This window comes from Phyllostomus discolor, chromosome 3 (genome assembly GCF_004126475.2).
Source record: "Phyllostomus discolor isolate MPI-MPIP mPhyDis1 chromosome 3, mPhyDis1.pri.v3, whole genome shotgun sequence".
Classification (NCBI taxonomy): domain Eukaryota; kingdom Metazoa; phylum Chordata; class Mammalia; order Chiroptera; family Phyllostomidae; genus Phyllostomus; species Phyllostomus discolor.
Genome location: NC_040905.2, coordinates 187,054,723 through 187,077,017, shown reverse-complemented (window position 1 = coordinate 187,077,017; position 22,295 = coordinate 187,054,723). Strand labels below are relative to the sequence as shown.

At 54.9% G+C, this 22,295-nt stretch overlaps 1 protein-coding gene across 3 annotated transcripts in view; it reads right to left on the bottom strand.

Moving 5' to 3' along the window:
* Positions 1-22,295, bottom strand: part of COL15A1 (collagen type XV alpha 1 chain) — a 95,644-nt gene that overhangs the window by 41,144 nt on the left and 32,205 nt on the right. For 2 of the 3 annotated variants that reach the window (XM_036021966.1, XM_036021967.1), the window contains 10 exons: positions 20,764-21,311; positions 19,524-19,598; positions 18,748-18,828; positions 13,105-13,252; positions 9,684-9,793; positions 7,488-7,673; positions 6,064-6,216; positions 4,049-4,207; positions 3,318-3,491; positions 238-330 (listed from right to left, as the gene is read on the bottom strand). In XM_036021966.1, the coding sequence (XP_035877859.1) occupies positions 238-330; positions 3,318-3,491; positions 4,049-4,207; positions 6,064-6,216; positions 7,488-7,673; positions 9,684-9,793; positions 13,105-13,252; positions 18,748-18,828; positions 19,524-19,598; positions 20,764-21,311 (1,727 nt within the window). The remainder of the gene's footprint in view (positions 1-237; positions 331-3,317; positions 3,492-4,048; positions 4,208-6,063; positions 6,217-7,487; positions 7,674-9,683; positions 9,794-13,104; positions 13,253-18,747; positions 18,829-19,523; positions 19,599-20,763; positions 21,312-22,295) is intronic. The other variant, XM_036021968.1, reaches the window with a different exon arrangement.

Genomic DNA, 22,295 nt, shown 5'->3' with positions numbered 1-22,295 from the left:
AGGCAGGTGGCAAAGTGGAGGTCCTGAATGTAAGATTAGGTTTACCCTCACTTAAAACAAAACAAAAGCAATCAACATGGACAATATATACAAAAATATATAAAGAGGGAAAAATACGATGAACTCCCAGGATCCCACCCTCAGCCTCAACAGTGATGGACGGCAGCCAGCCTGGTTTCATCTGGTGTCATTGTGAAGGCCACCCAGATGGCAGGCCCTGTCAGCCTTCACACTTACTTTTAACAGCTCCTCACCGCACCCCTCGTCACCAGAGCTGGAGTCGATGTTGGAGCCCCAGCCCAGGCCAGAGCCCTCAGCCTCCACTCCCACCTGCAGGGAAAACAAAGTCTCACAACCTGGTTTCAGCTGCAGCTCCCCAGGGACAGCATGTCACTGAATGCTTTCCCACGTTCCGTAGCTCTATCAGCCTCTGCCGCGACCTGTCCTTCTGGCCCTTCCGGCGCCTTTTCCCCACTCTAGAGCCATCCCCTCCCCCCCCACCCCCCAGCTGTGCAGCTAACACACAGCCCATCCTCAGACATACCATATGCTTTTACGTCTTCTCCTCAGCCTCCTTTCTGGCTTTTCAAATCCCTGGATAGCCTTCAAGGCCCAGTTCCATGGTCACCTCCTCCATGAAGCCCTCCCCCATTGCATTTTTCAGACAGAATTCATCTCTCTTTCTTTTGTATTTCCACTAGCCTCTGCTGATGTCTGATTTGGTGCCAGGGCCACCTGACTTGAAGCTCAGTTGTGTGCAGTCCCTCAGCCGCTCTAGACTAGGGCCGCTCCTGGGTCAGCCCAATCCCGAGATACCTCTGGGTGCCCCGTGTCCAGCACGAGATCTGGCACCAAGAAGACACTCAGCACATACTTGCTGAATGCCATCAAGTCCCTTAAAGAACAAAAGGAACTTCCCAAAACACCCTTAGTATCTACCTAATATCTAACTGCTGCTGTGTCGCCTGCACCCAGCAGATAATAGGCTCTTGGTAATTATTTGTCAAATGACCTTAGAAATGGAATGACCTCACTGGGACCACTGTGGGATTTGCTGTTCAACTTCTGGATCGTGTCTGAAAACAGGTGGTTGTGGAGAGTGCTGACAACAAAGGTGGAAAGTCCAGACAGTGAGACTCACCCAACTCGACTCCTGGGAGCTGTGTGACCTTGAGCAAACCCTTAGCCCTCTCTGAGCCTCTTCTGCAAAATAACTCTACATACCTAATTGATCGAGCGTGTACTATACACAAGGTAAAGTTTTACGTGTATTAATTCATTTAATCCTCACAACAACCCAAGGCGTAGGTACTGTGATGCCCATTTTATTCGTGAGCAAACAGAGAGAGAGAGAGAGAGATGAAAACATAGCACAGCGGCTTGGATGCCCCTCTCACCCACTGTCTTGCGGGACTCTGAGATTTGAAATGACCCCAAAGACTCTCCAGAGTGGATACTCCCTTGACTGTCCCCACTGTGCTTTGAAACCCTTAGCTCAGGAACCAGGGCATCCATTCCCATTCCTCACAGGTTCCTGACAGTCGAGGGCGATCAGCCTGCATTAGTGACGTCCCAGGGTGAAGTACGGCGTGCTCACGTCTCCGTCTCTCCTTTCTCACTCGCCCCCACGAACACCCCTCCCCCACAGTCCTCTTCTTCGAGCTTTAACAATCCCATTGTAAAAGTCATCAGGGACTGGTGGAAACACCCGCGTGTTAGGACCCTAGCAGCCTTCACAGTTCTGCCACTTTGAGGCAAAAACCGCTAACATTTCGGGAGGGTGTTTCCTTCCAGGGTTTTTGCACTCGCCTGTTTTTAAATAGCTAAGACCACACAACATGTTCAAGTTTATGACCAGCTTTTTTCACTTACCATTGTATGGTATTCCCCCTCCATCATTAAATACTCTGAATAGGTATAATTTTAATAGCTGCCTGTGTTCCATTATTTGAATATACTTTAATTCAATGAACCCCTGTTCGCTAGTTAAACCGCATCCAATTTCTTTCACTGCTATGGACAACACAGATTAAAATCCTTGTGCACAAAGCCTGCTTACACATTGGACTCTCCTTTACGATGGGTTCTTAGATGTTTCTGGGTCAACAATGTGCAGTTTTTTTGGTCGTTAATATGTGCTAACACAGAACGTCCCAGAAGTGATAAACCTGTCCACACTCCCACCAGCCACGCCCCCACCCAGAGCCAGTTTCTCCGAGCAGAAAGCACAGAGGACGACTGGCCCAGGTTCTTCAACAAATCCATGGCTAAAAGAAGGTGGGAGACAACTGTAGATCACAAGAGCCTTAAGACGCACATTCACCAAATGAAACATGTAGACCTTGTTTGGACCCAGATGCAACCCAATGCTAGCAAAGCGCTGACCCAGTAGTGCTATCCAGGTGTGCCAGGGTTGCCGGTTTGATCCCCGGTGAGGGCACATGCAACCGTCTAAATCAGTGCAAAACCAAATCAGTGTCTCTCTCTCCCTTCCTTCCTCTCTCTATCCAAAAAATCAACCAGTAAGTAAAAGAAAACAGAGGTTAGTGAAAAGATTTTTAAACTATGGTATCAGAGAGTGGGAAAGAACCATTGTTCGCTTTGTCAGAGGGATAACGACATTGAGGGTAGAAGGGGAGATAGGGTCCAGGCCAACCGACTACCAATACCCACTAAAGTATGTATGAGTTAAAGGATACGGTGTCTGGGATTGGTTTTAAAACACTCCAGCCTGCCTCTCTGCTCTGCGCTAAGAATATGAAGGTGGGACATGTGGAGCGCAATGCGTATAATGACTTGACCGCCCAGCCACCCGCTTTTACAGACAGGAAACGGGGCCCAAAGAAAAGGAAGGATGTGTGTGAGGTTGCGCAGGTGCAGGCCAAGATCACAGAAACTCCAGGTGGAAGGGACTCAGTCACTGCCCCTCATGCACACCTTTGATGCTTCGCACCCTCTGCGGGGTCCCCGCCCCTCTTTCGGGTCTCCCGCCTGCAGATGGGAGTCTCCTGACCTTGGCGATGGGCCTTTGCATCTCTGGTCAGCTCTGCCTGTCAGAACATTCTCATTTCAATGCAAAGGCCACGTGGGACACAGAGCCAGGTGCCCTAGAGTTTTCCTCTTACTTCTTCCTCCACAAACTTCAGCTTCCTTGTGTGTTCCCAGGCTGGAGGCCCCTCCAGTGCCCAAACGGGGCAATTTGCAAGAAAAGCTCCCTCTGAGAAGGCCAGGGACAGGTTCCTCCCAGGACTGCAGCCTTTGCCTTTCTCCTCTGTGAAGCTGGCCAGGTCAGACCTTCACGCCTCGACGCTACTTACCGACGTGGCTGGAGTCACCACTGTTTTGGGAGTCACGGTTGTTTCGGGAGTGGTCACCGTGGGCATGGGGAGCGGGGGCCCCTCGGGGGGAGTGCTGCCCGACTCCTTGGCTTCAGAGGTGGTACAGGGCTCCTCCGTTGTGGCAGTTGCTAAGTATTCTTCCTCACTAGGGCCCTGAAAGCAACACCAACACGAGGAGTCACATCACCTCCCCCATGAAGCAACGTGCTCACAGCCGCCTGCCAGTGAGTTTGGTGACTGTCATTTCTATGGCACTAGCCTGACTCTAAAACACAGTCTTACCTACAACTGTCACTAGCCCCAACACACTCACAGACACTCAGACTCGTATTCCCTTCTGCAGTACGTGTCTCCTCTAAGTCCCCACACCCAGTGACGGGTCATTCACCGACCCCTCCTCCCAGCAACCCCTTCCTACTTTGGCCATTCCCTCCGAGAAAGTTCTTCCTGGAGAAAGCTAGGGGGAAGCAGGGTCAGGACCAATATCCACCTCCCTGACCCTCCCTCTTATGTTCCCTCCATTGCATCCTGCCTCCCTGCAGTTAGAGTACCCACAGCCCCTTCGCGCCCCCCCCCCCCCCCCCCGCCCCCCACCGAGCTCTAACAAGCTGAATGGGCGTTTGCCTCTGGGAAGGTGGTAACTGCTGGGTCTCACCATGCTGACACCTCTGACCCCTGGTGAGCCTCAGAGAATGTTAGGACACACTTACAAAAGTGACCGCCCCTTGCTCAGGGGCTGCTGAGGTTATGATGAGAGGTGGGCCACTGGTGGGAGCCCCGCTGGCCTCCTCGTCTTCATCCTCCAAAGTGCTGAGGGGCATTTCTGCAGAGGTTGCTGCTGTTGCCGAGGTGCTCTCGCTGCCTGGACCCTGAAACAAAACTGGCATGAGGGACCATGCCACTCTATCCACGTCCCTGGATGGTGACCACAGGGAGGAGACTCCTGCGGCCGTCGGAATGCTGGCATGGCCGCAGTGCCCCTTCCCTTGCCCACCTAAGATTTCTCGGGTTGTCCCCCCACCGCAGGGTCCCCTCCGGCACAGCTAAGCCTGCACGTCTGCACTAACTGGACACTCGCCACCTCCGCAGGTGGCCCCTCTGTTCCCAGACAGCCCTGCTGGTTAAGTTCCAGTTTCTACTGAGTCACAGCTGACACCTACCGTCCTCACCCTGTGCCGAGGGCTTCGCCTTTAAGGAAGAAGTGGTGGGAGGAGGGAAATGAAGACGAGGGATGAGGGGTGAGGGAATGGGAGGAAAAGAAGGTGGTAGTGACCCTTTGGTTCATTGAAATAACCCATACGACTGCCCAGTGGCCGGGAGAGCTGGCGGCTGGTGAGGGCGTCCCCTCCCCACCGTAAAGCTTCACTGGGTTGACGACATTTGGCCAGGGGTGAAAGGCTGGGGGCAAAGGTGTGGGAGGACCTCAGAGGCCAGGGCCATTGGTGTGTGATGCCTGACAACTCACTCCAGTCATTCCCTCAGCAGGTACACATCGAGTGCCCTCCAACTGCAGGGATGGAGACAGATGGATGAACGGGATGTGTGTAATCCCCGCCTCGCAGGGCTCACAGTCTGGGAGGGAGCCGGCCAGGAGCTACTGACCAAGTTTCTCATTGGTTACAGTTCTGTGAGGCGTTCCCAGCAGAAGTGTGGGTGCCTGCAGGGTGGGGGGGGACCTCCCGGGCTGGGCTGGCATCTCCCAGACAAAGCGGTGTTTGAGCTGCACTCTGAGGTGAAGCAGCAGCTGAGGAGGGGAGGAGGGGGGAAAAGGTCCTGGGCGGGGAGGGGATGGTATGGGGAGATCTTGAGGCAAGAAGAGGAGTGTTCAGAACTGCAAGGTCAGTGAGGCTGAAGGGCCAAGAGCTGGGAGAGAGGGGCCCAGGACCTGGTCGGCGAGGTTGGCCAGACCGGACCTGCAAGCCTTCCCTGTAGGCCAGGTTGGGCAGCAGGGCCTGCGGGACGGCTGCCCCCACCGGGAGGAGTCAGGGGAGACACTGGGGTTGGCCGGGCACAAACCCTCGCCAGCACCTGGGCTGGGGCCGGTGGCTCAGTCCAGGGCTCGGTGCTGCCAACAAGACGTGATGGTTGAGGGAATGTGGGAAGGAAGGAAGAGGGAAGAGAATCCTGGATTAGGACTGGGGCTGATGGTGCTATTCGTTTGAGGTGGGAACTCAGGAGGAACAGAAATGAGCAGTCTAGGTCGAAGTCTACGGAGCTCGAAGAACTTGCAGGACAGCCATTCTAGTGACATTATGGAAGGACACGCATTCTAGTGACATGATAGGGACAGACTGGCCACGTGTTCCAGAACATGTGTGTCCTGCCTTCAGGAGCTGGGAACAGTGTTCTCGCGATGTCTGAGGAGAGGGCTGACAAGTCCCAGCTGTGCTGTGCCCCAGGACCCTGCTGGGCTGCACCCGGACCCTCCGCTGCCCTCTGACGCCCTGTGCTCACTCCCAGAAACAGGCCATGCTGGAGCCCTGCATCATCCCTTCTACTCACAGGCCGGCTCGCCTCCTCCCTAGGCCTGACCCCTACTGGCAGAGGCAGTGGCCCCTGCACCAGCCCTAGGACTCACCCACTCCTCCAGCAAGCTCCCCTCAGGGGGAGTATCTGATCAGGAAGGTGCCCCCCCCAACTCGGGCCCCTCTGGATTTGCTGGACAGAACGCAGACTGGCCCCTTGACAAGGCGGGGTCTGCCCCCATCCATGACTTCAACCTTACCAGAGGGACCCCTTCCCCAGGCCCCTGGGTGGACATGAAGAGGGCTGGCTTCCCGGTGGGCACACTGCTGGCCTCAGCTTCCCCATCGGTGCTGGTGGGCATCTCAGCCTCCTCCATCGCTGTCGCTGCCGAACCTTCTTCAGTATCTGGACCCTGCACAGGAAGACGTCATGGGGACCAGGTCAGTGATTGACAGACAGCCCAGCGCCTGGAGGGTGGGGCCCTCCCACAGTTGCATCCTGTTGCTCCCTCACCTTCAAAGCATTTGCACGTCCAAGGCTCCACCTTGTACCACTGTCCTGACTGGGCCACCCACACAGAGGTGTGAGCACCCCGGCCAGTATGGTGGCTGTACGTTCATCCTATTCCTCCCTGCCGACCTCAGTGACCAGTGCTTGTCACAGTCCCTGCCATCCACCTTCACCACTCCTAGAGTGAAGCTTCCCCTGAGCGCCCAAGTCGTGGTGCTGAGACAACACCCGGGTCCTGGGACGCCCAGCTTTCTAGTGGGAGGGGTTAGCTCCCCTCACTCTCCTAGCTCAGAGCCCTCTGCTTGCCCTCCCCAAGGGCACCAAAGGTCACTGTGACAGTTCCCACTCATGCCCTGCTCTTCAAGCCTTTACTCACCGGGAACCCTGGCAGGATCCGCCAGCGTTACCCCAACCCCGAGGGAGCCAACACCACCCTCGCCTGGAACAAGACCCAGCCTCCCAGCCACACCCCGCTCTAGGCTGGCTTCCCCGACCCTGTCTCCACTCGGGGTCAGGCGACCTTCCTAAAACCTACTCCGACTACATCACTTCCTTCTTTAATACCCTCAGCAGCTCCTTATTTCTGCTGAACACTCTCAGGTGTTTTCTCATGGCTTCCTCGGACTCAGAGGCCCCTCAGCCATGCTTCCCTGCCTTCCGTCACTCACTGCGCCCCCCAGAGCCGGGCAGGATGTCAGGTCTTGCCGTGCTCCTGTTGATGCCTCCAGGCCTCGGCTCCTGCTGGCTTGCCTCCTGGAACACCTGCCGCACTCCCCTCTGCTAGGCCACTTCTAAGCATCCACTGGTCTCCCCTTCAGCTTCTGTTCCCCAGGGAGGCTTCCTGGGCCCACGAGTCTGGGTCCTGGCCCCCTTTCCAGTGCTGCCAGAGCCCCATGTGCTTCTCCTATTGCACCTCTTGCCCTCTGTCACCAGGAGGCGATCTACCTCATTTACCTGGTGCTCAGCACAGTGCAGCCCCCCATGGACATCTGCTGAATGAATGAGTCAATGGACAACTCAGCCTCCAAATTGCTGTCCGCTCGAACTTGGCCCCACTAGGCTGTAGCTCTGCATTTTGCAGGTTGATGAGGAAGGCCGGTGACCGCTCCCACCTGAGATGCCTACCATCTCCCAGAAGGAGGTGAAGTGGAGCGTGAACTCCAAGCTACTCACTGAAGAGACCCCTTCCCCGGGGTCCTGGGTGGACATGGAGAGGGCCAGCCCCACAGTGGGCACACTGCTGGCCTCTACTTCCGCTGCAGTGCTAACGGTCACCTTGGCTTCTGCTGCAGTGCTGACGGTCACCTCGGCTTCTCCGACTGCTGCTGTTGGCGCCAAACCGGCTTCAGTGCGTGGACCCTGAAACAAAGGCATCAGGAGGGACAGTGTCACTGGGCCCACAGCCTGAGCCATGGGCCTGTACCGGGGAGAACAGACTGTCTACAGGCTTCTGTCAACTTGCATTTCCGTAGCTTCTTTCCCTCAAAGCACGTTCTCGTCTGGACTTCACCCCAGCCCCATGACCATCCCAGAATCACAGCACCCCGGGACGGGGGCAGGTGCAGGGCACCTGTTTGTATGCGCCAGTCACTGCCTCCTGTGTCAGCCTGCTCCAGCTCGGCGACATCTATCTAGATGCGTCTGCCTCCCTGTCACCTCTCCCGTGTGCGTGTCCCGAAGCCCAAAGAGCATGTTGAATGTCTTCGCCCAGGACAGCGCTTCGAGGCGTGCAGGCAGCAACCCCATGGCCCTCAGCCTTCTCAGGCTGGACGCCTGCTTCCCCTCTTTCCCTGTGACTCAGTTTCCTTCCGGACACACAGCCTTCTCCAAAGGTCACCCAGCAGGTGCAGGAAACAGACATGGGGCAGCAAACTGACTATGTTTCTCTCAGTTTCCAAGGTGGTGGTGGTGGTTTTTTAACTTTGGGTTGTTTTGGTTTGCAAACAGTACTTCGTTTGGATACCGAAAGCTGATGAAAACTGGACAGATTTCCTTGCTGCAGGACTTCTCAGAGCCTGCGGGGAAGGTGTAAAGTGGAGCATTTCCTTGACTTATTTGACAGCTGCACCTTTTTTCATATAACACACTAAGTCCTTACAGAATACTGTCCACCCCCCACCCCCACAAACCCAGAGAGAAGATGATATCACAGATTTTAAAATGAGACTCTTTCGGATGCAACTTTAGCTAAAGTCCCAAGGGGCTTTATAATGAAGTATAATTAACTAATTAATTGTACAAATTAAGTACAATTCCACAGTCATCGGGTACCTCCCACTTGCTAAATGAAGGAACCAGGCCACTTATGTTGGACGTGCTAAGAGACAATGAAGTGAACTCAGTTCCATCAGCATTAGCCCATCCCCTGCCTCCGGGCTGTATAAGAAAAAGAAAAGAATTCGTTTTGAGAGAGAGTGAGAATTCCTTTGGAGGGAATTTTAAGTGTGCTGTGGCTTTTGCCCTCCCTTCTCCTCACTATGAACCATTTGGTGAGCTGGATACGTATTCCTTGGAATCAGGGAGACAAAGGGACTGAATTTTTTATTTTATGCTGAACTGGACTTTGAAAATATGTATAAAAATAGGCTGTTATCACGTAGTGACGGGGAGGGAGAGCGTGAGGATGTCTGTGTTCTCGTTCCAGGACAGTGGGAAGGATGAGCTGACCCTGCAGAGGCCATTGTGAGAAAAATCTATTTGTTTTACTTTGGTACACAGCTGTGTCCAGCATTTTAAAATTTGGTTTTGCAGCTATGGCTGGTGTGTCTCAGTTGGTTGGAGCATCATCCCATAGACCAAGGGTCACGGGTTCAATCCCTGGTCAGGGCGTGTACAAGAAGGCAACCAATTGGTGTTTCTCTTTCACATCAATGTTTTTCTATCACATCAATGTCTCTCTCTCTCCTCCACCCCCCACTTTCTCTAAAAGCAATGAAAAAATGTCCCCGGGTGACGATAAAAACAATGGGTTCTGTGGGTATGAAAGCCAATTACCCAACCACAGAGTGGACCCACACGAAGTTAATCTGATTCTGTCCTGCTGGGGCTCCAAGAGCGGAAGAGGCTGTGCATCTTCACAACTGGACAGCTGGGCAGGTGGGAGGTGGGCACCATGGTGAGGACCCAGCATTCACCCCCAGGCAGGTGTGAGGACCAGCTGCGTCTCCTTTCCCTGTCCTGGTGCCTCCCCGAGAGCCTCTGGGGCCCTGGGACCCCTGCCTCCTGTCCCAGCTGGGGGAGGCAGTCTCCACCACATTCACCTAAAACCCTCTGGTGTCTCCACGGTGCCCAACACAAGTCGCCATCAAGTCTGAAATAAGCAAACAAATTTACCACTGACTTATCAAGGGGAATTTACCATTCACTCACCTCCTCAGTGACATGAAGGAAGGGCCCATCCCCCGACCCTGTGTCCATAAGCGGCGTCCTGTCCACAGCATCATCCCCCTCCAGTGTGACATTCAGGATCTCCCCAGACCCTAAGGAAGCAGGCACCCTGAGATTAATAACTGTGCTTCCCAGTCCTGAGAAGGAAGAGGTACCTCTTCCCTGACAGACCTGAAGAGATGCCCAGGATACAGGATTAAGAGAAAATTAAAACAAACAAACCCAAGGCAGAATTACACATGCCCAAGGCTTGAGATCGGCCTGCTGTTTTTCTGCCCTTTTTCACAGGAGGGAACCATTTCAGACCAAAGTTATAGCCAATGCCAGAGCAGCGAGATTTAGGGACAAGGTCAAAAAACACCCCAGACACCCAGCATAGGGACCGGCTGAGCAAACTGAAGGCCATAGGACACGTGGTTTCGATCATAGTTTCTGTCACCAGCTGCAGGACTGGACACCCGCTTTGGCACTTGGTGACCTGTGGCAAGTCATTTAACCTGTGCTTCAGGTTCCTCGTCTGTACACTTGGGAAAATCCCGATCTGGTGGGCTTGTTTTGAAGGTTGCATGCTACAAGGATTAACTAAATGAAAATGAGAAGAACCCCAAGGATAGTCCCTGGCGTAGAGTTAGTTAGCAATCGGTGTGTGTTCATTGTCAATGCAGTTCTGCATTTGTGAAGGGTGGAAAGCTGTGTATGAGTGCACATGTTTTATCAACGTTATATAATTCACATACTTGTATAGCACACATAACATACAGCTATCTATATGGAAATATGTGTGTATGCAGATAAACAGCACACCCTTGGCTAAACCACAATACTTAACATTGATTTCCTCCAGAGGAAAGTACAGGAAACTACTCTAATTTTGGTTGATACAACTCTGCATTGATTAAACTGTTACCACAAGTACATACTTCTTGTGCAATTTAAAAAACACATGGAGTCCTAAAGCAAGGAAAAAGAAATTATCCTAACACGAGTGGAAGTCTGTTGCAGGCTGGGCTCCAGGCTGAGCATGCCTCATCTCTCTCCTCACTTCATCTTCCTGCTGGCCTGTCTGACCTACCTGCAAGAACCTCCCTGCCCCCTCACAGCTAGTGAGCAGAGCCAGGACAGAACCCCACATTTCCGGTCACACTATCACAGCCTGGCATGTGTGTCCTGCTCTGGTCTGCACATTAGCGCCTTATTAATTTATTAACCCCATTCCTCAGAGGAGAAACAGGCCCCACAGAGAGCGAGCGGCTAGGAGAAGCCCGCGAAGCCAGGCTAACCGGTCCCTACCCCCAGACATTTCATAGCGCCTGTTATTAACAGTTTGTGCGGTGGGGGAAGGGTGGAGGCACTGCCTTATTCAAGGGACTCTGCAGGCGCGCATCCCGTCACTCGCTTGCATCCTCCCTGTTCCCACCACCAGGGGGCGCTGTGTAAGCAGCTGGTCGGACTCCGGGCCTCTGAGTCCCTACTCCTTGGAGGATGGAGATGGGGGTAGTATGTGCCCTGGGGCAAGATGGTGTCAGGGGAACGCGAATAAAACTATTAGGCGGCTTTCCCTAGCCAGGGACAGGGCTCTCAGGGTTCAGAACCATTTCCCTCACCATTTAGATTTTCTACACAACCAGAAGAACGGGAACATTCTGGCCAGCTCCATTGTTTTCGTTTGGCCTTTTGTTTGCCAGAGGAGTCTGGCTGATCCCAGGGAACAGGCAAGCTGTGTGTGGATCTGGGTCCCAGTCCCGGTTTGGCTCCCACATCCTTCCAACTCACCCCTCCGCCTGGGAGAGGCCCTCACCCTGGGGCCTGCAGCCTCTGACCCTCCTTGCCTGTCCTCAGAAATCCCATCTCCACCCAGGAGAACAGCTTTGCAATTCATAAACCACGTCCACATCCTCCCATCCACAGGGGAAACTGTGAACGCCCCCAGTGGACAGTTAACGAAGCTGAAGCCTGGAGAAGTTAAGCCACTTGCCCCAGGCCTGGCAGCGAATAGGTGGCTCCACAGGGCTTCCGTCCAGACTGTCTGCGCCCGCCCGCGCCGGCCTGCCCGCCCATCCGTCTTTCCACTGCAACACCCTGGCTCCGCGGCCGGACGGGGACTTTATTAAATTATCATGCAATTTTTTTTCTATTCAGTTCTGCATACTTCTCTTACCCACAGACTTCCCAACTTTCGTTATTAAAATAACATTCATTTACTGATGGCAGAAGTAAAAAGAAGAGGTAAGACTGTAAAAGATATGTCAGCTCCAGAACCGCGGCAGAAGAAAATTAAAACCACCCACACTCCCCCAACCCAGAAAACCTCACTGCTCGTAGCCTCTTGTTGGATATTACTCTGGCGCGCACACAGTGTCCTACAGGGCAGGTGTAAATACCAATTACACATGTTTGAAATTAGGGTCATAGCACACACACAGTTTGGAGAGGCGCTCCTGTCAGGGAGCACACCGTGAACGTGTCCCTGGGCCCTTACATCTGCCGCATCAGTGGTTTCAGGGTAGCACATGGGCATGAAATACCGTTTGCTCAGCTGGCCCCTCTGGTGGGCGTCTGGGCTGTGCTTTGACCTTGTACCTAAATCTTGGGGCCCTGGTGTTGGCTGTAACTTCAGTCTGAAATGGTTACCCCTCTGATGGAGGGCAGAAAATGCAGGCCTATCCCGGCCTTGGGCACCTGTCAAGTTGCTGTCTGGGGGATGACGTCAGATCGTGGGGTTTTGCTGGTGCTCCTCTGTATGGCTGGGTAGGGACCAGAGCCCTAGATGGGGAGCCGAGAGGCCAGACCGCACCCAGGGCCTGCCACTGGCCTCCTGGGTGCCTGCCCCTCTCTGGCCATCAGTTAGTTTCCCCTTGTGTGCCGCACAGCCGTTTAGATGGCCTGACCCTCTAAGAATCGGAGAGCATGTGGCTGAGGCTGGAAAGGCTGGGGATTCTGGAAATCAGCCTGGGTGTGGGCTCTATCCCACCACTCACTGGCTGTGTGACTATGGGCATGACACTTAGCCATCTAAGCACCAGAGTTTCCATCTGTAGAATCCTGGCTGGTATTGAATTAAAGCAACCAGAAGATGCATGGTTGAGTTTGCAGATGCAGTGTGTAAACACTTGGCATATAGTAGGTATTTAATAAGCAGCAACAATTTTGACAAACTTTTCTGTTAAACCTCAGGCACTTCAGGAGGGGTGGACTTTGGGGAGCCAAAGGCCAGCTATCCAAGACTAAAAACCAGCTCCGCTATTCACAGGCCATGGAGCCACAGCTGGGTGACTCGATTCCCCCGTCTGTCAAATGTACAAGGTAAGTGAGATGCCCTATATCCCATATGCCACCCAGGCTGGACACACAGTCATCCTAAATTGAAAAACCCACTCTGCGTGAAGGTGCACCCAGGACTTGCCTTGCTCGGGGCTGCTGTGCAGGACAACACTCAGGTTGGCGGTTTCCGGGGTCGCCTCCGGCGTCGGCTCTCCAGAAAACTCCACATCCTCAGAGGCAGGCGATGGAGTTGGAGGCGTGTTTATGGGTTCGACTTTCACTTCTTTAGGCTGCAGAGAGAAAAAAATGACCCCCAAAAGGATTTACTTGGTAGGAAAGCAGAAAAAAAAGTGGCAGCGAATATCCCTGGAGAAAGTAATCTAGCCACAAAGTGACTAGATTCTTTCTTCTGAACGGACCCAGAAGAAAGCTCGGACCTGTCTCTGCGTACCTGGGCACTCAGCGGGCCAGCCAGGGCCTGCAAAAGGTGCGCACAAGGGTAATTTAATTCTGTTCGGTTTACAGTGAGACTCTGCTAAGCTTGCCCGACCTCTCTGAGCACTCGGACCACATGCCCGCCTCCCAGGCCGGGAGAGAGGTGCTCAGTGAGGATCTGCCAGATGAGGAGACAGATGAAGAGATGAATGAGGCAGGCTTCCCTCAGCAGGCACTGGGCACGAGTTCCTCTGAAAATAAAAGGCCGGTACACGTTCCTTTCTAGGACTCTTCAACTCCTCTGGACCTTTTCCGAGGCCAGTCAGTGTCTCAACTAACTTGACCAACTAGGAAGAAAGAAGCAAACAAAACCCTCCCACAGCTGGAAATGTAGAACACTGCAGCGACCCAGGTAGAAATGCTGATGGGGGGTGGGAGGCAGCAGAGGTCATGACACCACCCCCGGGCAGCAGCTCCTGAGACCCGGGGCAAGGCCGCTGTGCAAGCACCCCACTCTCTCTCAGTGCCAGGGGCTGGGGGCCAATGGAAGGACCCTGATGACCAGTACTGGGCCTGCGATGTGAGTGAACAGGAAGCAACAAAGACATGAAGATTTCAGGGTTAGTTTGCGGTTGCAGCTATCACTTACTTGGCTTGACTAGGAGCAGAAAGTTATTTCCTCAGTGTCAGAATCTAGCGTATAAACAATGAATCTCTGGTCCATCAGAACAAGGAGGGTTCTTACAGGCCCCACAACTTAGTTATGGGTTCTTACAATCAATCTTGGGTCAAATCTCAGTTCTCCACTTAATCAGCTTTGTTATGAAGCTCACACTGAGCTTCTGCCTCCTCCTCTGTGAAGTGGGGCCAATGGTACTGCTCACAGGACATGAGACGCACGGCAGCGCTCAGCACGGGGCCATGGCACGAGCCCACCCGGGACAGTCATTCCTCAACATCACTAGAATTCTAAAGCAGGGGGAAGAGCATCACCTACATAGAGATTTTGTCTGGCATTAAAGGTGTTTGTTTAATCTTTTTGCTTATCTGCAGTTGTAGTTTTTTTAATAATGAAGATGGAATATTTGTATACTTAAAAAAAGGTATCTTTCCTTGTACTGTACAATCTGCAGGGTGGAGGTGGAAATGGAAGGGAGGTGGGCCTTGAAGAATGAACAGAGTTTCAGAAAACAAGGATGGAGGAGGCGTTGGGGTGAGAAAGGACACAGCACCGTCCGGGTCTGACAGCACGCACTTGGTGAGGGGCAAGGACAGAAGCAGAGGGAAGAGCCAGGAGGTGGAGAGAGCGGAGGCTGGTTCTCTGGTGAGAGGTCTGGCTTTGGGTCTGGGCATCTGCGAGGTGTTAGGCTGGGGAGTGGGTGGGCAGGTGTGCACTTTGGGGAGTTCTCGCTAGTGCCAGTGGGTCTAGGGAGTCGAGTTAGGCCAGGAGACCAGGAGGCTGTACTGAAGAGGCCCCGTGAGGCAGGCACCAGGGTGGTTTGTGGAAGCAGAGAGCAGGGCCACCCCAGGAGAGGCTGTGAAGACCCTCAGGGCTTCCCTGTTTCTCCCAGCTGCGTGGGGACCAGAGGGGCGAGGATCCCCTCCTCGCCGGCCAGGCTCCAGCGAGGCCGCCACTTCACTGGGGCGCCCTGACGGTCTCAGGAAATCCTGTCTCCAGCCTGCAGCAAGGCTGCTCATGGCTGGAAGTAACATTATAAAAGGGACTTGGGCTTCGAGACAAGGCAGGTAGGGCAGGTGAGGGTGGAGGAAACGCGGGACAGCAAGGCACGGGTGGGCGGAGCTCTGTGACTCAAGGTGGCACAGGCTGAGTTATCTGAAATCACTGACTCCAGCCCATCAGCCAAAAACCTCTTTTGGAAAACTCCTAACAAGGCAGCCACAAATCCCCGGCCAAGGGCAGAGTGTGAACCTGGTGAGCTGACCCTCGGTGGTCAGGGTCAGGGTCAGGGTCAAGTGCCCTGCCCCTGACGGGCAGTTGTAAATGGCTTTCAGGGGTTAGTGTGGATGGAGGACCAGTGTGGCCTGTGACAAACCAGAAATGTAGTCTCACGACTTTTTTGTCAAAAGTGTGGTGATTCACTGAGCCCACATTCATATTCAACACAGCTTTCCTGAGGCCCTACTGTGTGCCAGGTCCTGGGCTAATCCTTGGGGATAGGGAAATGAATAAATAAGACAGGGTGACTGTCCTCCAATGGCTGAACTGTGGGAGACACAAACCCAGACCCAGACACTACGAACCGTGACTGAATGGGAGGGACTCGTGGGACAGCAGAAGGGAGGGCCGAGTGCGGGGAGGGAGGTCGGCCGTGGCCTCCAACAGGGGCCTGTGGACTGGATCCTGAAGGAGAAGCAGACACTGGCCAGGAAGAGAAGGGGCAGGAAAGGGACCTCTTCGCAAACGGAACCCGGGAGCAAAGGCATGGGTGGGGGCGACAGTGCTGGGCGTGTCCGAGGAACGGTGAGCGTTCAGGTGTGGCCGGCAGAGAGATCCTGGCTGTGGGTGAGAATCACCTGCAAAACTTTCCGTAAGCACAGATTCTCGACCGCACTCCAGCCCTCCGGACCCAGAATACCTGTGCTGCAGCCCAGTCACGAGTCCCCTTCCCTCCTCTCAGCCTCTGTCCCTGCCCTCCCCCCCAAACAACTTTGGTGCACAGCCAGAACTGAGAACTATAGGGATATTAATTGTACCACAGCATCAGATAGAAGTTTCCAGAAATGGAATGGTGTGTCAGCAGAAGCTGACTTACTAGGGCGAAGAGAGCAATAGCAGGGCCTCCTACCCTAAATGGGGAAGGAGGAGAGGAGGGGCTGGTTCTTTCAGTCCATGATTCAGTTCGAGGGTCATAGCTTGTGTCTCGAAGGGTGGCAGCTGGGACGGGTGAGGACAGGGAAGTAATATTCATTCCAAGAGAGAAGCCAGACGCAGCTCGGGTGGGGGGATGTCTGAGAGTAAGCGGGAAATCCCCCCGCCTTGGAGGGGTGGCCAGGGAGGGCAGCCAGGGAGCCCCTCCAGGCGATGGTGGAAGGGGAAGTCCCAGCTCTGGGGTGACATGACTGAGGACACCCTGGTCCCCTCCCTGGGGACCTGGCCCCACCGCCTACTCGCTGGGCAGCCTCGGACAAAACTCTATACTCTTCTATGCCTCAGTGCATCCTCTGGGGAATGAATGGAAAAACACGGCCCTGCAAAGGCGGCCAGAGGCAGCGAGGGCTCCGCAGAGGCACGCAGGGGACTCTGAGATCCTGCACAGACGGGTCAGCCTCCAGGTCAGCAACAGTGAGAGGCAGAGCTGGACTCGCATGTGGTGGGGCTCAGGTCTATACCAGTTCTCCTAAAACTGCCGAGGAGGCCCTGGCTGGCGTAGCTCAGTGGATTGAGCGCGGGCTGTGAACCAAAATGTCGCAGGTTCAATTCCCAGTCAGGGCACATGCCTGGGTTGCAGGCCACGCCCCCCAGCAACTGCACATTGATGTTTCTCTCTCTCTCTCTTTCTCCCTCCCTTCCCTCTCTAAAAATAAATAAATAAAATCTTAAAAAAAAATGCTGAGGAGAGTGGAGCTGGAGGGTCTAGGAAGGAGAGGGTTGGGGTGCCCTGGAGGACACAGTCCATCAGATCCCTCTTTCACTTCTTGAAACACTTTGGGGATTTACGCCGTACCCACTCCCAGCTGCAACACGCACCCACATCTGCCCTGCACTGCAGGACCCTGGCCTGGGAGAGGAGGCCAGGCAAGGGCCCTGATGCCAGCACCATGCAACCCTGGCACAGCCACCCTGCCCTTCTTAGAGCCCATCTCCCTTGCAGGGTTGTCGCAAGGATTACATTAGGTCGCAGGCACAAAGCACCAGCCACACTACAGGTACCGAGAACCGCTGGTCCTCTTCTTTCCCTACCATTTCTGTACCTCTGTCCAAAGCTGCCAGCTGCAATGACCCGTCCATCCATCAGAAAGCCTTCCCTGACCGGGCCCACCCCCTGCGATTGCCTCTCACTCTCAAACCCCGTTCCCCTCTCCTGTCCTGCTCCCAGGCCCACCTTGGGCGTCTCTGCCTGAGTCAGCCTCACTCCCAGCTGCGAACTGGTGCACCAGGCAGGTAGCACTGGGCTAGGAGGCCCAAGTGACCACCACTCTGTGCCCTGGACATGCCAGTGAAGTGGCCAGGGGTTGATGGATGCACAAGATTGCCACACTGCTCACAGTGGCCACTGCCAAGGCAACCACTTTGGGCCCTCAACTTCCTCCATCCAAGCTGCCCAAGAACTGGCTGCCGCCCTGGGGATGGACTTCTGCAATGCCCCCCAGGACAGGAGCTCAGAGTCATGGCCTGGCCCCTGAGCGGGACATCAGGGGACCTGTGCTCTTGCCCCAGCTCTTCCCATGTGTCCTAGAGCCAGTGTCGTCTGCTCACAGGGCCTCAGCTTGCCCGTCTGTGCAAAGGGCACCTTTTCATACCTCGTACAGAAGAAGGTGACCCTTCAGTCCCTCCAGCACTAACAGACCATGGCCCTGTCCTTGCCCGCCCACACAGCTGTTGCCAGAGGTCTGTAATGTATGGCCTCGGCCTGATTTCCATGTGTCTGCTCCGCTCTCAGGCGTGAGTCTGCAGAGTGAGCCAGACCGGGTCGGGACATCGCCGGGGCTTCCGTCTTCAGTGACTCAGACGCTGCTGGCTATTTCCGTCGCAGCAGGCTCCTCGGTGTCTCCAGAGTCTGACTCAGTGCTTTCGACACCTCTCTCCTGTCTCAGACGCAGGGCACACTCCCAGAAGGGAGGAGGCCTGGGCCCCTGGAGGGTGGCTGGCTTTCCCACGGGGTCAGAGGTGAGCTTTGAGAGGACTTGGCACCTCCTGGGAGTGGGGGCCCCGACTTCCTTCTCACAGCCAGAGTCCCGAGCAAATGTTCCAGTGGCCACCGCTCAGGGCCACACCCCTCGTGCCAGGCGTGGGCCTGACACCTGGCCCTGCGCTGCCTCATGTAACCCTCTCCAGGACCCTCTGAGACAGGACTCTGATTACTGCTTTATGGAGAAGAGGAGCTGAGGCCCAGAGCGGCTGAGCAAGTCACCCCGGTCACAGAGCTGCGAGGCAACCGAGCACAGTGCTTGCCTCTGGGCAGCCTTCCCGGGCCCGCCGCAGCACAGGGCGGCTCTCAGGTAACCTGTGTCCCGAGCGCTGGGGTTGCTGTCAAACGCCCTGCGGCCGATGACTGAAGGCACGGACCTGAGAACAGACGTGTCAAACCCTGGGCTCTAGGACTCTCCAGTAATTCTCAGTCCCCTCACCGCTGGCCACGCTGACACGGCACGGCTCCCCAGAACTCACCGGGGCTTGAGTGTAGGTGTCGGCCTCTAAGATCTCAGCGACTCCGGCCGTCTCCAGGAGCCCACTGGCCTCTCCGGATGCCTGTGTGGAGGCAAGTGGTGCCCGGTAAAGGGGGAGCAGAGTACGCCAGAGAACGGCCTCCCTCGGAGGACCGAGTGTGAGTGTGTGCACGCGCTCGCGTGTGTGTGTGTGTGTGTGTGTGTGTATAAGTGTGTCTTGGAAAGACAGACGGACAGACAGAGTGAAATTGAGGAGGTGCACATGCTTGTTTATTCTTTCTGTTTCCTTCCACATTTCATTGCTCAGACAAACAAACAAAAAAACGACCCCACTTCTAACTCAGGAAGTGAGTATTCATTTGCCAAGCACAAAAGCTAAATTTAGGTTCACTTTTATAAGAATTCAGGGTGTCTGAGAATTTTGGCTTTGATTTGAGAACCCTGACACCCTTTCCTGGCAGGAAGTCTGCAAGCCAGGCCATTGGCTGCCGCAGCGGCGGAAAAAACTAACACCTTAGGAGAAACACCACCGTGCCTGCCCCCCTCCCCGACCACCAAGCTCTTAAAAATAATAAAATAAAGCCCAAAAGCCCAAAATAGAACCCAAGGCAGCACCAGCCAAGATGAGAGAATGTAGAGGCCCCGTGACGTTGGGGACGAGCAACTGCCTGGGCACCCGGCCCTTTCTGGCAGACGGGCTGCTGGGCTGGCTGCAGAGCCCTCTGTGGAGGGAAGGGGAGGTGTGTGTCCATGATTTGTGTGTGGGGGGGTGCTCACCGAGGATTCTTCGGCCTCACACAGCTCCTCCGGGGCCCTGGGGTCAGGGTGGATGGTGAGCTGCTGTATGGAGCCCTGGGGGAAAGCAGAGGGGTCAGAAGCCACTGCGTGCACATCTTTAGCACAACCACTGGCGAAAACATGATGGCATTGGTGACAGAGGAGCACCAGGGACAGGACGGTGTGAGAATGTGCTGCCTGGTGGCTGTGACAAGGAGCCAAGCCACCTCTTGGCCTGCTCTCATTCAGGGGGTTGTCTGCTAGAGCCAAAGTAATCTGAGCCCCATTCGCTGGAGAGCCCCGTGGGGAGAATTGTGTGCAAAGCACAGGCTACCCCAGCAGCCTCCTAACTGCACCCCAGGCCTCCAACTTGTCAGGGGCAGGCTCGGAATGCCCATCTCCCCTCTCCCGGAACGGAACATGTCTTTCGCCCGTAGCTGGGCAATGCTTGGCTGGAAGGCCTGGTCTCAAGAAGAACTGCCTGCCGGCCTCCCTCCACGCTTACCTCCTCCCTCCACATCTGACAACTCATTCTCCACAACCGCCCAGAGCGAGTGTTTAAAAATTGCTAACCGGATTTTAACTTCTTTAAGTCCTCAGTCTTCCAGCTCGCTACAGATAACCCCACCCCCGCCCCACCGTGTGGCCTCCTGGTGCCGGTAAGCCCAAAGTCAGTACTCGAGCTGACCAGATGAGTAACTGCCGTAGCTGAGCGATTTTCTTTAGAATGGCTCCCACCCACAAACCCATTCTGACCGTCAAGTCAGGGTTCTGATATTTTTTTCAGGGCCCACCGTCCAAAAGGAGAGAGCGAAACTCTCTCGCACAGGCATTCCGGCCCACGGCCGCCCTGCGGAAACCACGGCATGTGCTACCCCTGCTCGGAGAGAGAAATCCCGGGGGGTCTGACAAACTCTGCTCTCTTTACGGTGCCTCAGACGGAACGACGTGCTTTCATACTGGCTCTTGCACTTGACCCCACGACCCCCGTGGCCTAGGTTTTGTTTTCCCCGCTTTCAGATAAGAAAGCACAGAGAGGCTCAGAAGACCCAGGGCTGCCTAAGCCCTCCGGCAACACCGAGGACTCAGGAACCCAGGCCCTGGATTCCGGCCCCACGTTTCCCCGCCCTTGCGCGCACGCCCCCGTGAGGACGCGAGGGTCAGACATTGGGATGCTCAGCCGCTCCTGTCCGAGGTGCAGCGTCCAGCGGCCTCCCCGCCAGGCGGGGCTTGCACTCACGGTGAATCTCTCCAGCCCCGTGGCTCCTGCGCTGCCCACGAAGAGCCCTGCGCTGGCCTCGAAAGCCAAGGCCCGGGTGGAGCGCTGGAAGGTGACGTGGCTGTGCTCCTCGCAGTCCAGCAGGAGGGCCACCTCCTCGCCCTGGACGATCACGGCAAAACGGTTCCACCTGTGGGTCATCACGGGCACCGAGAAGGCGGCAGCCTCCTGGGACACGTGGGAGCCGGGCTCCGTGTAGTAGAGGATGACCCTCTGGTGGCCGTCCTCCACGCCCGAGAGCCGCAGGCCCAGGTAGATGACCTTCTGGAAGGCGTCCGTGATGGCAAAGAGCACGCCGCCTCGGGCGCTGCCGGGCTTCACGGTGACACTGATGGCGAAATCCCGGAAGAACGTGGGCGGGATGAGGATCCTGGCCGGGCGGCCCACGTTGGCGCCGGGCCCGAAGCTGTAGGCTGGGAAGCCGCCGTAGCCTGTGACGAAGGACACGGATGAGGGCAGCGGGACACCGATGAGCTCCGTGAGGTCCACGGGACCATGGGAAGGCTGTCCTGCAGGGAGGGAGAGAGAGGCCGTGCGTCACACATACAGTCCACTTTGCTTGGAAATGGCACATCTCAGAGGTCAGCTGATACAGCCTCTGCCTGACACGGGTCAGCCCTGCACCGTACAGTATAATAAATAGCCTTTGGCCCAGCGTGGCTCGTGAGCACCTGAAATGTGGGTCGTCCCCACTGAGATGGGCCATAAGTAGAAAATGCAAGTTTCCAATACTTAGTTTGGCAAAAGGAATGTAAAATATATCCTTAATAATGTTTACATTGATTGCATATTGAAATAATAATTGGGGGAAATTCTGGGTTAGGTATATTATTGACACTAACTTTAGTTGAGCTCTGATAACCCATTACCATCAGACCAGCCAGGGTTAGATATATTATTAAAAAAAATTTTTAAGAATAATATGAGGCCCCTGACTGGTACAGCTCAGTGGGTTGGCCATCATCCAGCAAACTGAAAGGTCACTGGTTCAATTCCCAGTCAGGGCACATGCCTGGGTTGCGGGCCGGTCCCCAGTTGGGGACGTGTGAGAGGCAACCAATTGATGTTTCTCTTGCACATTGATGTTTCTCTCCCTCTCTTCCCCTCTCTCTAAAAATAAATAAATAAAATCTTAAAAAAGAGAACTATAGGAAGAATAAGCATGTGCTGCCCCCCACTCTGCTTCAGAAGGAAAACATCAGTTCAGCAGATGCTTTCGTGGACTCTCCAGCACTTTCCCCAGCCAGCCCCGGAGGCAGCCCCTGAGGGTGTGGTGCTGGTCATTCCCTGCAGTCTCTCTCGCAGGTTCACTACCTGACAGGGTGTGTCTCTAACACCCTGTGGGGCTGCTGCGCGTGACTCTTAACCCCATATCAATGTTGGCAAGTGCTTTTTTCTCCAGTCAACACTGTTTTTGAGATTTGTCTTTGTTGAGGCACGTGGTCCTGGGTCTTATTTTCACGACTGTACCCTATGGTGCAAATAAGCCGTAA